Below are 19,621 nucleotides of genomic sequence, written 5' to 3' on the forward strand. Positions count from 1 at the left end.
CTGGGCACTTCTACCTAGAAAGACTGATAGTTAGAGAAACAAGGACATGACAGAATTGCAAAAAACAGACAGAGATAAGATTGGAACAGGGAATTACCACAAGGCCAGTAACAGAAGCAGCTACCTCCACTTCAGATTCTAGGGCTACAACAGGAAGTTCTGCCTTTTCCACAGGCTCTGATGCAGATTGCTCTGCCTGCTCCTCAGATACTGGAACTGCAGTGGAGTGCTCTGCCTCTGCATCCTTGAATAGGGCCAACTCCGAGCTGGTCAGTTCTACCCTTAGGGTTTCTTGCTGCTTTTGCACCAAGGCAATGCTTTCTGCTATTACCTCAGCAGGAATCTCCTCCTAACAGATGAACAGAAGTCAGAAGTTAGAAGTTTTAAAAAAGGGGAAAACAAATACAAAATGATCATACAGCCAGAATAAAGTCTCACCTCATCTTCAAATTCTTTTCCTTTTTCTTTTGTAGGAACTTCTTTTTCTTTTTCTTCTTCTTGTTCCTTATCCTGCTCAATAGCTTCAAAAGCCTCTCGCAGCTCATCATCAGTTCTAGAAGTCTCAGTTGGAGCAATTGCAGATTCTTCTATCTCATCATATTCAACTCCAGTCCTCTTTCTAAGTCTTTTTGACCTAGTAGGAGGGGGAGGAGGACTTTCAGCTGCACAGAACAAGATGGAGGTTAGAAGAACGGGCAGAGCAGAACAGATTCAAGGAAATAGTTAGAAATGTTAGAATCTTACCAGAAATTTCAGGCCGGGCAGCACTATCCTGATCAGGAGCAGTTTCTTTTCTTTTTCTTCTAGCAAAGGGAGTAGCCTCGACAGTTGGTTGTTTTGCCAGATTTTCATCCTCTTCATATTCAGAGGGAAGCTCCAAGTCTCCAGCAGCAATGACAGAGTTGACTGCACAGGAAATAAACGAAGTCAGAAGTCAATCTAGCAGAAGAATAATGGAAGGAACAGAAGGATGGAAAGCTTACCAATCACTTCTCCGCCCTGGACAGATTGTCCACCTATGTACCTTGTCAAAGAAGGGTCTGATGCAGACAGAACAAATTATTAGGCATCATCACAAAGGCAGAATGAGTAAAATATAGACAGAATCGAGAATCTACCTTCTATGACTTGAGCATTGATGTCTTTGATGGTCTGCACCATAAAGTTCTTGGCCTCTACCTCTGCATAGATGGTCCAGGAATCCCAGCCATCAAACAGTACCTTGAGTGTAGTGATCGAGGAAGGCAATCCATGAAATCTGGCTTTCCACCAAGCATCAAACTCGGCAGAGCTGCAAGAATTCGGCTCCCAGGATGGAAAGAAAGCATTTGCAGTGTTGTTTATCTTGTTCACCGCACATCTAGCATCCTTGTGCACTTCCAAATCATCCAAATCCCTCCAGGAAGTGCCCCAATTGTAGCTTCTGTAGGATTTGAGCGGAATGAGCTGAGGGCAGCCAAGTTGTCTTGCACAGAAGTTGGGATGGTAGACTTCTGCCCCCAAATGATAATTTGGAGGCTTTCCACCTCCATGGGGCAGATCTCTCAGCAGGGTTACACTCAGGAATTTCTTCCTGAAATATGTCCTGACAGTTTCTTCTTCTGGCTCCTTCTCGAACAGCTGATATCCAGGCTAGAACCAAGGATACGTTCTTCTAATCACCACCTGCCATTGAGCTGCAGACCTCTTAGGTGCAGTGCCTGAAGAACATCAGGTACTCTTCAATGGAGCGATTGGGCACTTCTGCCGACATTAGAGGATGAGCCAGGACTTGATCTTCAAGCAGAACTATATTTGGAAATCTCAGTTCTAGAAAATACACCTGCAACCAAATCTGGATCATCCAGAATGCGCCGGGAGCAGATAGGTTCAGGGGATTCTCCAGGGTGGCAGTGTGCAAGTTTTTGAACAAATGGGCCAGAACTGAAGGACCAAGCCCTACGTCAGTATGGTTATGCAGAGCTTCTGCCAGGTGCCTATACTCAAGCAAAACTGCCGATGAGCGATTTGGGAAAATGAACCTGTTCAGCCAGTACAAGAGGAATAGCATGTGCTGCTGATCCTTGTCCTTCTCAGCATTAAACTTCCTCAAATAGTTGGAGAAGGAGCAGTTCTGGTTGATTGTGGCTGGAGAAATGGTGAATGGCTTGGCCAATTTCTCTTGGTTCTTTCTCCTATGATAGTCACCCACTGCATCTACAGGTCTCCCATGGGGCATGAACCCAAATATTTGAGCCATATCCAGTAAAGTTGGAGCCATCGGGCCTACACGAAAATCAAACGTGTTGCTGGCAGAATTTCATAAGCAAAGGGCAGCAGCAATCAGATTCTCATCCCTGTTGATGGATTGCTTGGACAGGAGAATGACATCGTAGATTCCAGCCCTCTTCTAATGAGCTCCATATCTCAGAGGAAGTCTGTCAATCCAGTCTGCCCACTTCACTGGACTATTCCTCACTTCGCTCGAAGGAAACGAGCGGCTCAGATTCTTGCTAACCCAAGTATGGGATCCTAGGGCAGAAGAGCTCTCGAAACACAGGGGAGCTTCAGTGTCATCTTTGAACAGTTCTGCCATTTTAGTAGGGACAGAACCAAACCAGTGAGGGCCTAGCACCAAGGTGTTTTCAAAAAGGTGAAGGACATTTTCGTCCAAATTCTTTTGGGCAAAAGGATGGAGCTTGCTCCGAACCTCAATGGCATGCTTATCAACGCTAGCCCCGGTAATGTAGGCAGGAGGAACAGAAGAGGAAGACTGAGCGTGAGTTTTTGGAGAAGACATTTTCAGAGGTTTCTGATCGAAGAGAAGAAGAAAAATTCTAAGGAAAATTGGGAGAATCAAGGTCTGAGGAAACTAGGTTTTGAGATGAACAGGAGCTAGAGTTTCGAATTTCTTAAAAAGCTTGAAATTGTAGGAAGAAGAAGACAAGACGCCACCCGATAATGACTAGCTAACTAGCTAGTAATTGACCATTTTCCCACGAAGTTTAGTTCGTGGTAGGTAGACGTGGCAGATGTGGGCTAACGGAAGAAACTGGCGCGCACAAATTAATGGCCAAAATCATTAAGTCTAGAACTGTTCAAAAAATGATTCAGACTTAGGGGGCATTGTTTGGGCCTAATTTGACACACCCAGTCCGAAAAATCAAAAGCCCATATCAATTTTGGACAGCCACCAACACTCCTTAAATAAATGGGCCAAGATTACACACTCAGCCCAACATTGGAGGCCCAGAAACTATCAAACCACGAGGATGACTTGGGCTTCGAAGAAACCCAAATTGGGCTTGGCATGTTCAAAGTGAAGAAAGATGAGCCCAAAAAGAAACAGATCCACGTGACCTCCTGACTTGGAAAAGTCAGCAATTTCAACTGGGATTGATAAGGAGTTAATAAGGCAGGTATAAAAGAAGGACATCTCTGAAAACTCTGCCACCGGGAGATCAAATCCCTTTTGTATATTCAGAGATATTTTTCTGCTCCAAAGAAGGCACCATTTTCAAGGGATACGCAAACTATGTTTTCTAAAAAAAAAAAGAGATATGCAGGAAGCAGGGAGTTGTTCAAAACTGAAAAATCAAACTTACCATCGCAATTTGAAACTCTTACAAGAGCAGTTAAATTGGAAGAAGGGATAGGTTTCCCATCAAAAACATAGGGAAGTGATTGCCTCAGGAATTGACTACTGAGGACTTATCTGCCAGAATTGATAAAACCTCCTTTTTCCTTTGCATTTAAAATGAAAGATCTTTTGAGAATTTTTGCCGCCCATTATTAAAAGAATTAGAACCCCCACTCCAAAACATTTCTTATAAATATAGGAGAGGATGAACAGAGCAGGAGGCATAAAAAATCAAACAACCAAGAAATCAGTCAAAAAACAAAAACTCAAAATGATCACTTGATCTCAAAGAACCTTCAGACAAACTGAGGCAACCAAAAGCTCATTCAGCCACAAGAAAGAAGGCAGCTACGAATTGAAACTTCCAGTCTCAGACTTAGAAAAAGTCATTCAAAACGAGATTTCTCTCGTTACATATTTGGTTTAGCAAAAGCCAAAACAAGCAGAGTCTGGGTTTCTTTTACAAATATGAAAACCTCAACAAATTTATGGAGAGCCCTGACCAAGCAGAACAGGTACCACAGTGCAGTTCCAGCTCAGTAATCCTCAAGTCCAGCCACTTTTGCCCCTTTTCAAACTGAAGAGGCCGCAATTCTTCCCACTCAAAAAGCCTTCCAGGGTTTGAAATAGATTAAAGCTCTCCCAAACTCGAACTTTGGTATCGATTTACAGCTGAAGCTTAGCAATTGAAGTTGTGGACAGTCAAGTCCAGCACAAGCATACCCAATCTAGCCCGGGTCAGAAGCTTCTATCCAGGCAGAAATGGAGGTCCAGGCTTCTTTTTGTCTTTCTAGAGTTGATTCTTTCCTTTTGAATTTTGTAAAAGGCAGTTCCGCCTGAAAACAGTTCATTTTCTTACTATTTATTCTGGCTAGAACTACCAATCGTGTACTGTGAAAAATTATGAAATCCTCACCAGTCTGAGGCAGGAAAAGAACTTACTTGGGAGATATTCCTCACCCAAATTCACATTCGCTTGTTTAGAAATCAATAACTTGGGGCGCAAGTTATCTATTTCAAAAGTCTGCTAGGATTTTTCATTGCTAGCAGTGGCACGCTTGCACACTAAAGAAAGTTGACTTGTTTACCAATCAATGGTTTTCGAGGCAATGGGGAACTTTACCCTACCATCACAGGAACAAACATCAAATGGGTGAATAGTGTCCGATGCCTGGCCAGTGCCGGGCACGAATGACCAAAATGCCCTTCTAACTAAAATCCAAACTTATTTCAAGTTGAATTTCTGCCGGAAATCCGGCGATCTCCCCTGTAAATAGCTCATTTCCCAAAGTTTTCACCTGTACAACAAGCAATCTAAATATCCCCAATCGTTCAGCATACACAAAAACAGAACTCATGCAATCAAACATGTCACATACCAAAGTCCAACGTTACTAATATGATAACATTCATGACATCAGGCCTCATTAAATCAATTAAGTTTGTTCTGACCACTGAACTGATCCCAAATTTTAAATAAACATAAGTAAGATAACGGATTTCAAATAATTCAACTGGACCACTTTTCCGTCACGTAATCTCGCGGCTACACCTAGTAGCTCTAGGTTGCCAACGTAACCTTAATAAAGTATTTGAATATCTTATTCATTCATCATATTGCCATGTGTTTTGCAAACCAAACCGAGTTCTCATGTGCGTGATGTACTCAATCATATTCACAACTTTAAAACAATACTTTGCAACTTCCCAATACTCGTAACAGTCATATACTGAATATAAATAAGCCATACACTGAACTCCTTCTGATTTACGAATCAATTTGTATATTATTAGCTTAAGTTATATGTATATATATATATATATATATATATATATAAGATAATAATAATAGAAATAGAAATAAAAGTAAAGATAACAATAAAAATAAAAATAAAATATAATTATATATGTATCAACAATTTAACTGAAATATATATATATATATATATCTCTCTCTCTCTCTCTCTTTTACTGATAAAACAACCTCATCGCTTAAGAAAATAATAATAAACTTTATTAAACCCTTAAAACTTGTAACCATTCATTCCTTGTCTTATAATATCAAGATAAAAAAAATATCACAACCTTTGCCCATAAAATACCATCATAAAATTCTTAATTGTAATTTAAAAATATCTGAAAACTTAAATTCTCTCCACTTAGGTGTACCCCTAATCCTGATCCGTCAATTCCAGTATTATTCTGTCATTTCCAAATATCCCGTCAATTCCATATATTTGTTAATTCCATCCTCGCAGGCCTCGGAAACACAAAGTTAACCGAGCCGCATTCCTCACAGGCCTCAGAGACATCAAGTCAACCCAAGCCGCATTCCTCGCAGGCCTCAGGGGACCATTAGTCAGCTTGAGCCGCATTCCTCACACCACACGGTTCAGGTGTCCCCGAGACTCGTGGGGCATTATCAAAAATAACCAAATTGTTTCAAGGCCACTGGGGGTACTCCTATGGTGAGTTTGAAAAACCACATCCGAAACTTATCACAGACTTTCCCTTTATTCCACAAATCTATTTTCCGACCTTTATATTAACTTTCCAATAAATTGATTCTCAACTGTACTTAAAATATATATATACCATATTCTGATAAAAACCAAGGTCAATGATTCATCTTTTTCAGCTACTGAATATATGTATCAAACATAGAAACGCACTTAAATATTTAGTTAGTTTATTAACCACATCGCACCCCGACTAACAAACCATTCCAATACTATAACACTAATCTTAATGGCAGTAAATACTATAACACCCCTATAAATGTTTTATGAATTTCCAAAGCTAAGATTGTTCTTATGTAAATTTCTAGAATTTTATAGCATGTTGAAATTTAAGTCTATATTGGGATACCATCTGAACTCCGGATTGCATGAAATTTTGATACATGGTATTTTTACATGTCTGCTTCCAACCTAGAACTTTTCGTAGGCATTGATTAAATGATCAAATTTTTGGTGTATTTACGATTTTCTTTTATTGGAAAAAAAGGCATGTGTTTTTATAACTTTTGGGTTAAGAGTTTTGTTGTCATAAAAAGTTGGAGAAACAAAGTTTCAGTAATTCAGTAATAATCATTTTATTTTCGAATGCCCTTTAGTTCGAACTACAGTTTCGGGTCGACTGATAGATTTACCAAGGGCACATAATCACATCACCTATGTACGGTACCGATACAGAGTTGCAACTTGCAGGGGTATGTATACGGTATACCTACTATATCAGATGCAACAATTGATATAATCGTGGACTTTCCTGAAATGTTGACCGCACGACGAAGGGATAGGATCAAGATACGGGTTATTTTGTGGTTTCCTTGAAAATTATAGAAAAACCGGGGTCAAAATGTAAATTTGGAAAGTGGATTTAATGACCCAGCCTCTTCTTCTCGACGGAGTTGTCTGTAATCAAAACGGAGGCAGCGAAACACAAGGAAGAAGGAAGAAGGAAGAAGGAAGAAGTGGAAAGAAGAAGAAAGAAGAGGGAAGAAGAAGATAAGGAGGAACCGTCTGCATCTGCTGTTCGCCAGGTTTTTTTTTTTTCTTTTCTTTCTCTTTTAATGTTTTAGCTGCATGAGTCGAACCAAATTCTGAAAATCTTCAATATCTATTGCTCGGTGATGAAAATGAAAACTGCACAACTATTATATACTGAATTTGAAAAAACAAAAAATTCCTTGAATGGTGTCCTCAGAAATGTCAATGGGTTACCAAAGACTAAGTTCAAATTTTAACCAAAAATATACAGTTTAAGCACACCATTGCAAACTTGTTAGGCATCACATGAGATCACTAATTCTTTCTGAACATTAGTAGAAGAGGTGACAATTAGACAAATGAAGAGTACCATTGCTTACCATAGTTCTGGGGTACAATAGTGAACTTTTAGGTGGCTTTAATTAGGGAACCCTATCTAATGAAGAATAGCAGACGTGGGTTAGGCCAGTTGGCCAGGGCAATGGGCTCACCCCCTTGCACCCAAGTTCGAATCCCCCTTCCCGTAGATTAGATTAATTAGACTATTGCTTGTATTAAAAAGAAAAATTAGGGAATATCTCATAGACTTCAATTGTCCCATATGTCTGAAATGCAAATATTGGACACAATCAATTCAGGGAGAAGCTTCTGTTGCCCAAAAGTTCCCAACACATGTACTGTAGAAGAACAAATCTGCATGAGATAAATTTTTTAGTCTACCTTCTGCTTGAAAGACACAATAAAAGACCAAGTCTGATATAAACTATTATGTATTTTGTAATAATAATTGGTATTGTATTTTAGACAATAGCAGTCATTTTCTTATCCAGAAGAAAATGTCCAGTTTTCATCTGGATGCTTACTCGGTTGCCAACACTATAGGCCGGTAGATGCATTTAGATGAAACTTGGAGATTAACTTCCGGATAAGAGAGTCATTGTGGATAATATATATCATATGTTTTATAGGTTTTTTTTTGTTTGCCAAAATAATGTTTTATTATACATTGAATCCGAAAACTCAACTTGTGAGTCTGTTATTTAATTTCGAACCTGATCAATCTAGAGATGACTTCTCACCCACTGTAGCCCTTCATTGTTGTCCTAGTTTTGGCCCAAAAGCTCTTTCTTCCGGAGCATCCTTTGTGCTCAATTTTGAAGACAAACCCATAATAGGCCAATCATAGCTCAACCAGCACAACATTTACCCTGTGCTCTTCACTGAAGCTTTCCTCCTCTTCTTATTCTTCTTCCACTCTGTTCTTAGGGTTTAATCCTTGTTTTCCTTTCTCTTGTACCAGGTGATTTCAATTCTTTCAATTTCATAGTTTAAGGTTTAATTTCTGCCTCAGGTACTACAATTATATACTTCTAACTTATATTTTCTTATTGTGGGTTTGGTAATGTTTATTCCTGGGGCACCCAAATACAGGCACAGCTGCATAATAGACTCGGTGTGTTAAGAGCTTCCTAGTTTAGTTTATAATCTACCCTAGTTTTTTTTTTTGTTGTTGTTTAGGTTTTAAGTTCTTACTGATTTAGCTTCTTTTTTATTCACAATTGAGTTTGTTGAGTTGGTGTGTTGAGATATTCAGAGTCACTGGCAAGCTAGCCGTGTTACTGACTTGTTGGTCTGTTCTTTTTATTTTTACTTTGCTTCAAGCTCTAAACCCGAATGGAGTAATTTGGTTCTGTTGAGAAGTGTTGGTATAATTTCTGGTCGTGTTGCTGGTTAGTGTAAGATTAAATGAAATTTGGTTAATTAAGGTTTGTGTTGCTTAGATGCCGGTTAGTATATAAAGTGACTAGACTGATAAGATTGCTTGTGTTGTTGGTTTGTTTGTAATCTAGTTGTGTTGTAGCTGTATGATTGGAAATCTGAAAGTTCTGTTACAAATTGTGTATAGCTCTTAGATTTGGTCAACTGAAAGTTGTGTTGCTGCAAAAAAAAATAACATCTGGTTATTACATTTATCTGTAGAACTTAAGGTGTGAAAGTGTTATTATTAATTATATATTCATTAAAGGTTAGTTAATGAATAAAGGTTTTTTTTTTTTTTCTGGTACAGAAATAAAAAGTTAAATTTGTTTGAGAGACTTGGCCCACCTTAAATTTCATCCAGGCACTGCCCTGAAGCAGAATAGAGGGCCATGGTGAGGAAGAGGCCGAACATATTGGTGACAGGCACACCAGGAACGGGGAAGACAACAACTTCTTCCGCCTTAGCAGAGGCGACACAGCTCCGCCACATCAACGTGGGTGATTTGGTGAAGGCCAAGAATCTCCATGATGGCTGGGATGATGAGCTAGACTGTTACATCATCAACGAAGACCTGGTATGCGATGAGCTTGAGGATACAATGGAAGAAGGAGGTAACATAGTGGACTACCATGGTTGCGATTTCTTCCCTGAGAGATGGTTTGATCTTGTGGTTGTGCTCCAAACTGACAACACTGTCTTGTATGACCGCTTGACTCGAAGGTAATTTTTCTCAGCACTGCTTTTTCTCAAGTGTCGCTTCCTTGAGAGTCAAAAAATGAAAACCTATGTTTATGGGTTTGTGTGTTTTTGGACTGTGGCAGAGGGTATTCAGAGTCAAAGCTCTCCAACAATATTGAATGTGAAATATTTCAAACTCTGCTTGAGGAGGCAAAAGGGAGCTACCCACAAGATATCGTTCTTCCCTTAAAGAGCGATAGCATTCAAGACATTTCGACTAATCTTTCTACTTTGACAGAATGGATCAGGAGGTGGCAACCATCAACTTAGTTTCCCATGATACAGTTTTGCTTGAAGGTGCTTGTTGGTTAAGTTGGGTCAAGCTTTTGAGATGAATTTTTCATGTATCATTATGACATATTTGTATTCACTCTCATCAGTTTTACCATTATGTGATTTGAATCTCTCTCAAATTGAAATTGTTCATTCAAGGGGATTTGATTAAATGAATTTGTATTGAGGGGCATTCATAATGACTATGCAGCATGCAAATTGGCGTGAGTTTTGGTCTTGTTGGACTCTGGAGGAGAATGAAATCCATATATAATTGTCCTTAATGCTTTTTCATACTCTATTTATGTCTATTTATGAACAGGAAGTGCCCTCTGCCAGATACATTGGAGAAACCAAGTTAGCACACACGTTAGAATTCACAGTATATGCCACTATATATACAGTTTTACAAATCCATAATTCTAGCTAAGCAATTAGTATGTCATTAATTTAGAATTTACAATATATACCACTTGTTGTGCGCAGCGGAAGCGGATTGCACTATGGTGGTTGATATGAAACCATTGAAACAACAAGAGCAAACTATGAAATACAGAAATCCAAACGACACAAGGATTTATACTGGTTCGGCCCGTGTGTAGCCTACATCCAGTTCGAAGACAGCGAGAAATTCCACTAGTATCCCAAAAGAGATTACAACCAAAGGAGATTAGCCCTCTCACCTACCCTAGGAATTACAGAGTTTAACTCTCACAACCCAAATCCCAAATACACCCAAGTCACTCACACACCGATACTAAAAGAGAGAACAAATAGTGCCACACCCAAAGACCAGTAGAGAAATGGATTTTTCTCTCACTGATCAGACAAGCAAACGTCTTCAAATGTGCAGCCACAACAAAGAGGAGCAGCAGCTCCTTCATCTCTCTCTCTCACATGTTGCACACGGCACCCCAAATGGTGAGGCACAAATGCCCACACACCTCACCCGTTGCTTGCTTCTCTTTTGTAGCCATTCAAACTTTCCAAAAGCCAACTAGCCACCTTTAATTAATGACCACCTGCCAACCCACTTTATAATTAATGTCCATATACCAAACCCACGTTATGGTCAGCCAAAGAGAGGAAAAATTCCTTCATCATTGCACCATGCTTTGTCTCCCACTAAAGACATAATTAATCCATGCAATATCATTGGCCACTAACATTCAACAATTGTGGCTTCCCATTTTTCTCTTCCTTTGGCCACGTGATTTGCTGCATGTTTCCTCTTTCCTTTGTCCAATTGTTAATAAAACACTCTATTAACAAAACACAACTTTCGGCTATACCAAAGTTGTCGACACAAGGCAAAAGCAGAAAACATTAATTTGGGCCAATTTCAACAATCTTCACCTTGGCACAAATTTACCAAGCCATAGTAGAACTTTCTATCGCTCATCTTCCTCTTACCAAATCAAGCTCAAGCACTCCTTGAACTTGCAACCGAAAATGTGTGCTTCAATCGAACCGGATGACCCCAACAGAAGAACCTCTTCAATGTCATCCTCATAACCAAGCCACACCAGCTGAATGTACGTGCATAAACCGCACAAACCTTAAACGCTTGAACCTCAAGCTTCTTCTGCTACAATACACGCATAGCCCGGGCGACCAAGTAGCAGAACGAACAATTTCAGCTGTCATAGGAGGGAATCATCCTCCCGAAAGATAACCCCTTACAATCAAAAAACCCTCACTTGAAAATCTAATGATGAAAGGAAAAACCCATGTAGCCATAAACAATGCTACCCAAAGTACATAGAGAAAATCAAAGCAACAAACTACACACTACCCACAAGGAACACCCACGAAAAAACTCTTGAAACTCCACCGTAAAGAAAATTTCAAAAGTCACCAAAGACAAGTAAAAAATCACACCCCAAGCACGGCACACCGGAATCATCGATCATAGGAGGAACATAAATTTTATCTTCCCTACGACATCCACAAAAGCACCTGCAAGAGGAATTATTAGACTCTTTTTCTTTCTTTGACTGATGGGCAATCAAATCTCAAATGCCCGTCCTTGTGGCAAAGTTGCATTTGTCCTCCTGAACATTCACCTTGGAACGCGATTTTCCTCCATTACTGCCTGATCCTTATCATCCTATTTTCATATTCATGACCTACACATTCATGAAAATCTTATTGAACTCAACAAGATAATTTTGACTAAGTGTACCTTCCGCCATACCACTGAGTGTACAATTGTTGTTTGGCATACAACCGATTGGAAATGATTTGGTCATATATGTATTCTCCACCATTTCAGCCATAGCCCAGCATGTGCAGTCTCATCGGCAACCTCACGAAGAACACCGTCCGCTAACTGCAATCCAATCGCAGTGAGTGCCCAATTCAAGACATCATCCTTCTCCATCGTTGGAACACGTTGCTGGCCATGCTTAGATACCCTTTAGCACCTTTTGAGCAGCCCCTGTTGCAATAACAAGGCTCTCATCTTCAACACCAAAGTCTGGAATTTTTCTCCTGTCAAAATAATTTCATATTTTCTCAACAAGTCTCCTGGTTTCATCATCACAAACACAAAACTCCACCAGATCGAAGAACTGGAGCTCTGATACCACTTGTTGTGCGCAGCGGAAGCGGATTGCACTATGGTGGTTGATATGAAACCATTGAAACAACAAGAGCAAACTATGAAATACAGAAATCCAAACGACACAAGGATTTATACTGGTTCGGCCCGTGTGTAGCCTACATCCAGTTCGAAGACAGCGAGAAATTCCACTAGTATCCCAAAAGAGATTACAACCAAAGGAGATTAGCCATCTCACCTACCCTAGGAATTACAGAGTTTAACTCTCACAACCCAAATCCCAAATACACCCAAGTCACTCACACACCGATACTAAAAGAGAGAACAAATAGTGCCACACCCAAAGACCAGTAGAGAAATGGATTTTTCTCTCACTGATCAGACAAGCAAACGTCTTCAAATGTGCAGCCACAACAAAGAGGAGCAGCAGCTCCTTCATCTCTCTCTCTCACATGTTGCACACGGCACCCCAAATGGTGAGGCACAAATGCCCACACACCTCACCCGTTGCTTGCTTCTCTTTTGTAGCCATTCAAACTTTCCAAAAGCCAACTAGCCACCTTTAATTAATGACCACCTGCCAACCCACTTTATAATTAATGTCCATATACCAAACCCACGTTATGGTCAGCCAAAGAGAGGAAAAATTCCTTCATCATTGCACCATGCTTTGTCTCCCACTAAAGACATAATTAATCCATGCAATATCATTGGCCACTAACATTCAACAATTGTGGCTTCCCATTTTTCGCCACGTGATTTGCTGCATGTTTCCTCTTTCCTTTGTCCAATTGTTAATAAAACACTCTATCAACAAAACACAACTTTCGGCTATACCAAAGTTGTCGACACAAGGCAAAAGCAGAAAACATTAATTTGGGCCAATTTCAACACCACTATCATTTATATATATATATATATATATATATATATATATATATATATATATATATATATATATATATATATATATATATATATATATATATATATATATATATGTTATAAAACTAAAAGAAATTGTAGAGAGAAATGAGGAGTAGAGGAAGACAATAGAAATTAGTCTCTAAATTCTCCTACAGAAGTGTTGGATTTATTTTTCTGGTAATAATCCTAAATTCTCATACAGAAGTGATTATCATGTCTTTTCTTGATCACTCCTTTTTGAGTCTTTGTATGAAAATTCTGTATCCACTGTCTGTTAAGCGTGTTGTTTATTTGGAAGTGTGAGATGAAAGACAAGAAACACACAATGCACGTAAGTGAAAGCATCACAATTAAGAATCGATGGCTCTTAGGTAAAGTATCACTCATTGCGACTTGATTGTGCTGCCGAAATGAATACCGGCTTTTTTTTATTGCACCTTGCTTGTGTAAATTGATCTTCCGATCATCCATTCTCCATGCTTAACTTTCTGCGACGTGGTAAAATGGGGATGCCAAAAATATGCTGGAAACAGCTGAAGAAATACAAAGTGGAGTTGGTTGTCTTGCTTTTCAATTTCTCTGTTTTATATTTTATGTTATTTTAATTGATTGTCCTGTTTTATTACCATTTTATTCTCATTAATAAATCATGTTCTTCAAACTGTTTTCTTTAGCAAAGTGTATTATTAGGATTTTCCAGAAGGATTGATGTTATTTAATATTCTAGTAAAACAGTTATCACCTCTGTTGTAGTTTCGTCAACTGCTTAGGGAAATCTAAAGTGAGCTTGGATACTCCAGTTTCATGTAATGCCTTATTGTGTGAGAGGTATAAGTTCTTTGGAGGGAGGGAATATGTGCTGTGATGGAAAAATCCAGCGGTGAGGAGTTGACTCGGCTAGCAAAGGACTATATCAAGTTTCTCTTTTCGGGGTCCAAGAGTATTCGTTTACAGCGTTCTATGTACAAATGGGGAAGGTTCTACAAGAATCTGACTGAGAAGGAGTATGATAAGTTCTGGTTGGAGAAGGCCATAATCACTACCAGAACTTGGTGGGATATCCCCGAAAAGTACCGGCACATCGTTAGATCTAATTTAGAATCAAATTCAGATGAATAACCCAGGTCACATTGCACAACCCTTCCCCTTACGTTGTTTGTGTTGATTTTGGAGGATGGTATAAGTCTTCAATTTAGCATCTATATTTTATTGTTTTTTTTTTTAACAGTTGAGATCCTTAAATGATCAAATTCTTGTTTTTACAACAAGAAGTGCCCCCTCGATAGGGATCTCTGCAATTCTATCATAACAGGAATAGCAATTACAATAAAATCATGAGCAAGTTTTTTTTGTTTATTATTTTTTTATACAAGGGATATTGCGGGAAGGAGGAGTCGAACCTAAAACCTAGGATGTAGTGGTAAATGCTCACGCGCAAGTTTTTATTAGGTGCCATTTGAACTCCAAAATCAGTTGTATCTATCAAACTTTTCTTAGGAAATTGCCAGTATTTTGACTTCGGTTTTTTTTATGTTTGTTAGTTTTATTCCACATCATCTGATGATACTTCCACTCAAAATGCGCCATCAAAATGCGCCATGTGTACTATTTTTTAAAGAAAAATTAACTATTTATACAACTGGATTTAAAAATCTAATTTTATAATTTAAAACTATAAAAATAAAACTAAAATAAAAAAACTCATTAATAATAAAAATCCCCAACAACCACTTCCCTTAGCTTGCCAACCAAGCCTTCGCATGCCCACTTTCTACCATGGCTCCCATCGTTCTTTCATTTTTCCAATCTCTCTCTCTTTCTCCCTCTCCATCCCTCCTCTCTATTATGGATTTAGGGTTCATGGAATTTTCTCTCTATGATGGCTTTAGGGTTCAAGGAATTTAGATTGAAGATTTGTTCGGGGTGGGTTTATGGTCTTTGAGAAATTATTTAATTTCATACGCACGTGAAGCTCAAGAAGTCTAAAAGTTTTTGATGAATTTGATAAGCTTCCAAAGTCCTACAAGGTAGGCAATTTGGGGGGGTAGGCAATTTGGGGGGAAGGAACCCCTTGGCACACTATGTTTTTTTTTACTTGCTGGTTGTTGAGGCCCAAAAATTCCATTGTTGGGCCCGAATAAATTCCTAGCCCAAAACGATATATTATTGGAAAAAGACCCGATTTGGAGTACACGAAAATCTGCCATGCACAAGCCACACCCTGCATGCCATGCCAAATAAAAATTTGTCATGCTAGAAATTGAGATTAAAATTACAAAGATGCATTTAGCTCTGCAAATCCATGCCAATTATCCTATCAAGCGTCATAATTAAAAGCATGCCAAACGACATGCCATGCCAAGCGGGAAATTATTATTTCACACCCAATCGCACTACAAGCTTAAGTGGGCCCAAGCCACTCGAATGCCTGGGGCTTGCTTGAGTGGGTTGTGGTATGGATGGTAACAAGTTGTCATGGGGGCCCATCGATGGGTCGAGAAATGGAAGTCTCGGGTCGCTTGGGGCCTCGGGACTCAAGCCCATTTTCTTAGGGCCAAACGTGGGTAAGCACAAGAGAGAAAATAGCCCATTGCTTCAACTAGAGTAGCTCAACCAAAATAGCCCATTGCTCCAATTAGAATAAGCCAACCAAAAAGCCCAACATTTGATAAAGCCATCTCATCCATTGGATAGATCATGTGGTTGTCTTAAAAAGCCCATATAATTAGAATAAAAAAGCAACACAAGCCTTGGCATTCGGCTGAAAGACAAAATCATGCAGGAGCTTGGGGAATCCACATGTGAAGGGCTACTGGGAGGCTAAGGAACAAGTTCCAAGTGAAAGCATCCAAGAGACCAAGAGACCAAGGGATATTGGCACGCAGGGAAGGATGCCATCTCTTGAATCAGCATGCACACCCATTTTCTTGCCCCCATCAATTTGGCCATGGAAAGAGGAAGAAAGAAGAGAAAGAAGATGGGTGAAAATAGAAGGTCTCCTCTGAAGCAGCCGTGGGAAGAAGCATTGAGCTCCCAAAAATCTCTGATTTTGTGGGATTGGGCAGAGTTGACTTTGCCACCATGAGGTAAGTCAAGAAGGAAGAGAAGAAAGGGAGAGGAAAGCTTAGCTAGATTGGGAAGAAACCATTAGGGTTTCTTGGAGAAGAACAAATCCAAGCAGCTATAAATAGGGCCTCTTCTACCCAACAAATGAACCCATCCTTCAGAGAGTAAGCTTCCTCTCTCACCTGCAAACTCAGTAATTTTCGTGCTATACTTGCCCATTTCCCCTATTTCCCCTGTTCTGGCATATTGATATAAGCTTTGACAGAGTCACTGTCAAGCTGCCGAAAACTGCCAAGGTCACCCAAAACTCTTCACCATCCTTCTCTCTCTTCATCAAACCTCCTTAGAACCCCTTTCTCTTTCCATTAGAATCACTGCCCCTCATAGGAACCCACAGCTCTCTCTCCTCAAGTGCTAAACCCATGCTAATTTTGCTCCCATGCCATAATCTTCTCATGCAAAGCTAGAAGATTTATCTGTAATTTGTTGTTATTTTCGTTGGTGAAGGTAACCAAGGAGTTTCTCAAGGCGTCATCACCCTTTCGAGATATCTTTGGGGCTTAATATTTGAACTCAGATACAAGGGGGACACTCACATCAGATTGCTCCTCACAGCAGCCCAGCCCACTTGCTGCCGGAAGGAAAAGTCCCCTACACTGGTTTATCTGGAAGTGGAGAAATTAGAAGATTTTTTATGAGCTTGAGGAGTTGCCAAATTGTCCCCAAAAGATTATTCAAGTTGCTGTGAATGAATGGCTTTGTTCCATCAATTGTGTCAAGCCCAATTTCACTAAAATGCAGGTTAAGCTTGCTTGGGTGCATCTTGGGATTGGAACTTTTAAATTAAATGTGGATGGTACTTGTAAGCCTTGTTCTGGGGCTATTGGTGCAGGGGGTGTTATCCGTGATTCCTTGGGAGATTGGGTTGGTGGTTTTTCTGTGAACTTGGGGACAGGTCAGATTTTAGAAGCTAAGCTATGGGGGTTGTTTTTTGGTCTGCAGCTTGCTGTGGCTCGAGGGATCTCTAATCTGGTGATTGGAATGGATTCAGTGCTGCTTGTGCAGCTCATGAGAAATCCTGATACTATTGGAGGTCATCCCCTTGCTGGTATGTTATCGAGTTGCTGGGACTTTATGTGTTGGTTTGGCTCGGTGCCTCTTTGGGCTGAAGAGGCTTTGGTTGATGATCTGATTGGGGTCTCTAGGCCCCGTTTAGTTCATGTTGTGTAGGTTTGTTTGGGGTTTTTTCCCCTGTGTCATCAAAAAAAAAAAAAAATGTCCTACAAGGTATATGGCCATTGACATTATTGACAAGAAAAGAAAATTTTATAGTAGGTGAATAGGAATCCAATCTTGGTTGCATAGCTTTCTATGTATCAATAGCCGAATCAATTTTTTTTTCTAATGATTGTGAAAGTGGAATCACCCATGTGTTGGGGTGTCATCAAATTCACACACAGAATGAGTCAGTAGTCATGGAAGACAGTGGTTGGGGGTCACCGTTGATGAAGCAGGTGGTTTTTGGGTTTTTTATTTCTAAAGTTTTTTAAAAATCATTTTAATTTTATTTTTAAAGTTAATATGAGTGTTGAATCTAGTTGTCAAAAAATAATACATGTGGCGAATTTTAAATGGAAGTATCACCAGCTGACGTGATAATACCGTACTATTCTATAATTTCTCCCCGTACTGATGCTATAGAAACTTTTACTGAGCAAGATGTGATCCAACTTCTTGGTCATACTAAATTGAGTCACTGTATGTCAAGTTTCCATTTGAAATCAGATGCCCAACAAATTTTATTTTCTTTAACGTCTCAACTGAGAAGAGTTAAACTTTAATTTAGTTCAACAACAGAGTCGCGTTCTCATATTTAATTTTGGTGGTGGATTAAATTGTGCCCTCAATGCAAGATTCATGATTGTTGTGATAGTAAGAAGTCAATTGCTTGAGTTTTGTAAACATATAAAGTTGGACGAATGCTGACTCGTTGTCTAGCTCACAGAGAGGGCTTTCTTTAAACGAGGTGAAGGCTTTTTAGATATAGGGAGGAGTGGTTTCCGAACGAGAGCCTTTATCTTTTTTCGAGGGTGCGGGTCCTGGTCATCGCTGCCCCTTGATGCTAATAGCTGTCTCGGGGAGTTGAGTTGGTGACTTTTAAGACTATCTCCAACCATGTTGGGGCTAAACTCAAATTTTCACCCTTCAAAATACAATTCATATATTTTCAGGACTCAAAATTTTTTTTCCTCCAATCTTGTAGACTCATAATTTGAGTCCACAACTTTATTAAATTGTTTAAGAATGATTAACCCATAATTTCTTTTCGTCATTAATTTTTCTTGATATTATTTTTGTTTCAACATTCGTAATTTAATTTTGTGAACATTTTAACCTAAAAAAATTAAAATTCCAAAGCATAATAAAATTTCACTTAAAAATAAAAACAAGTATACAACCCAGCTTTTGCAATTAAAAAAAACCACCTAGCTTTTTTCAGTAGTTAGATTCCAACGTCTTTCTCTCCTAAAGCTGCCATGTGTTGCGCAAAAGGGCTGCTGGCCAGACAGCTTTGTTGTCACGTAGGGCCCACCTCTTTTTCCTCTTCACATTGGCTACAAAACAGAGGTTCCACACAAATTACCAATCCAGGCAAAACTTGGACTGGAATTCCACCCCAAATTTCACCTTTATCAAATTTCCACCCCCAAAATACATGGGTTGGAGAAGAATTTTGGGCTCAAAACTGAAAATTTGGGTTTCCACCCCAACGGTTGGAGATGGCCTAAGAAGGTTTTGCTTAAGTTCTGGTTTTGTAAACTAGGTAATAGATTAACTGAAGAAAGTTAAAGTCCTCTCCTGCAAAATTAAATTAAGAAAAGACTTTAAGCATTGACTTCATTCTATATAACAAAGATTAACTTAACACTGGTTTCCATCCACTAACGGCAATGGGGAAGAGAATCTTAATCTTAGTAGCTGGTTCCTCTTGCAGACGATAACCATGAAGATTCTAGGCTCCACCAGTGAGTGCATGGAGAGTGAGGCCCTCCATGATATGGACAGCTCCCATGGCTTGAAAGAAATGATAGAATTTATGTTTTAAGTTAGCATTACCACATCAATATGTGTCTAATCATCGATGTGTCCGAGAAGGCTACTCCACCAGTCTGAATGCTCTC

The 19,621-nt window shown here is 39.4% G+C and overlaps 1 protein-coding gene across 2 annotated transcripts; it reads left to right on the plus strand.

The window, feature by feature from the left end:
- Positions 1–7,008: 7,008 nt before the first annotated feature.
- Positions 7,009–10,519, plus strand: LOC110745840 (adenylate kinase isoenzyme 6 homolog). Of its 2 annotated transcripts, none has more exons than XM_021945989.2 (3): positions 7,009–7,163; positions 9,179–9,592; positions 9,694–10,519. In XM_021945989.2, the coding sequence occupies exons 2-3, from the start codon at positions 9,261–9,263 to the stop codon at positions 9,878–9,880; spliced, it is 519 nt and encodes a 172-aa protein (XP_021801681.2). In that variant the 5' UTR covers positions 7,009–7,163; positions 9,179–9,260; the 3' UTR covers positions 9,881–10,519. The 2 variants fall into 2 exon arrangements, with proteins under 2 accessions (XP_021801681.2, XP_021801682.2); XM_021945990.2 differs by having other exon boundaries at positions 7,016–7,163; positions 9,233–9,592.
- Positions 10,520–19,621: the final 9,102 nt, after the last annotated feature.

This window comes from Prunus avium, chromosome 1 (assembly GCF_965620075.1).
Source record: "Prunus avium chromosome 1, drPruAviu1.hap1.1, whole genome shotgun sequence".
Taxonomy (NCBI): Eukaryota; Viridiplantae; Streptophyta; class Magnoliopsida; order Rosales; family Rosaceae; genus Prunus; species Prunus avium.

Excerpts from the sequence above, each read along its gene's own strand:
- LOC110745840 (XM_021945989.2), top strand. The coding sequence starts at position 9,261 with ATGGTGAGGAAGAGGCCGAACATATTGGTGACAGGCACACCAGGAACG. Across the intron at positions 9,593-9,693 it reads TATGACCGCTTGACTCGAAG|AGGGTATTCAGAGTCAAAGC; the intron begins GTAATTTTTCTC and ends GGACTGTGGCAG.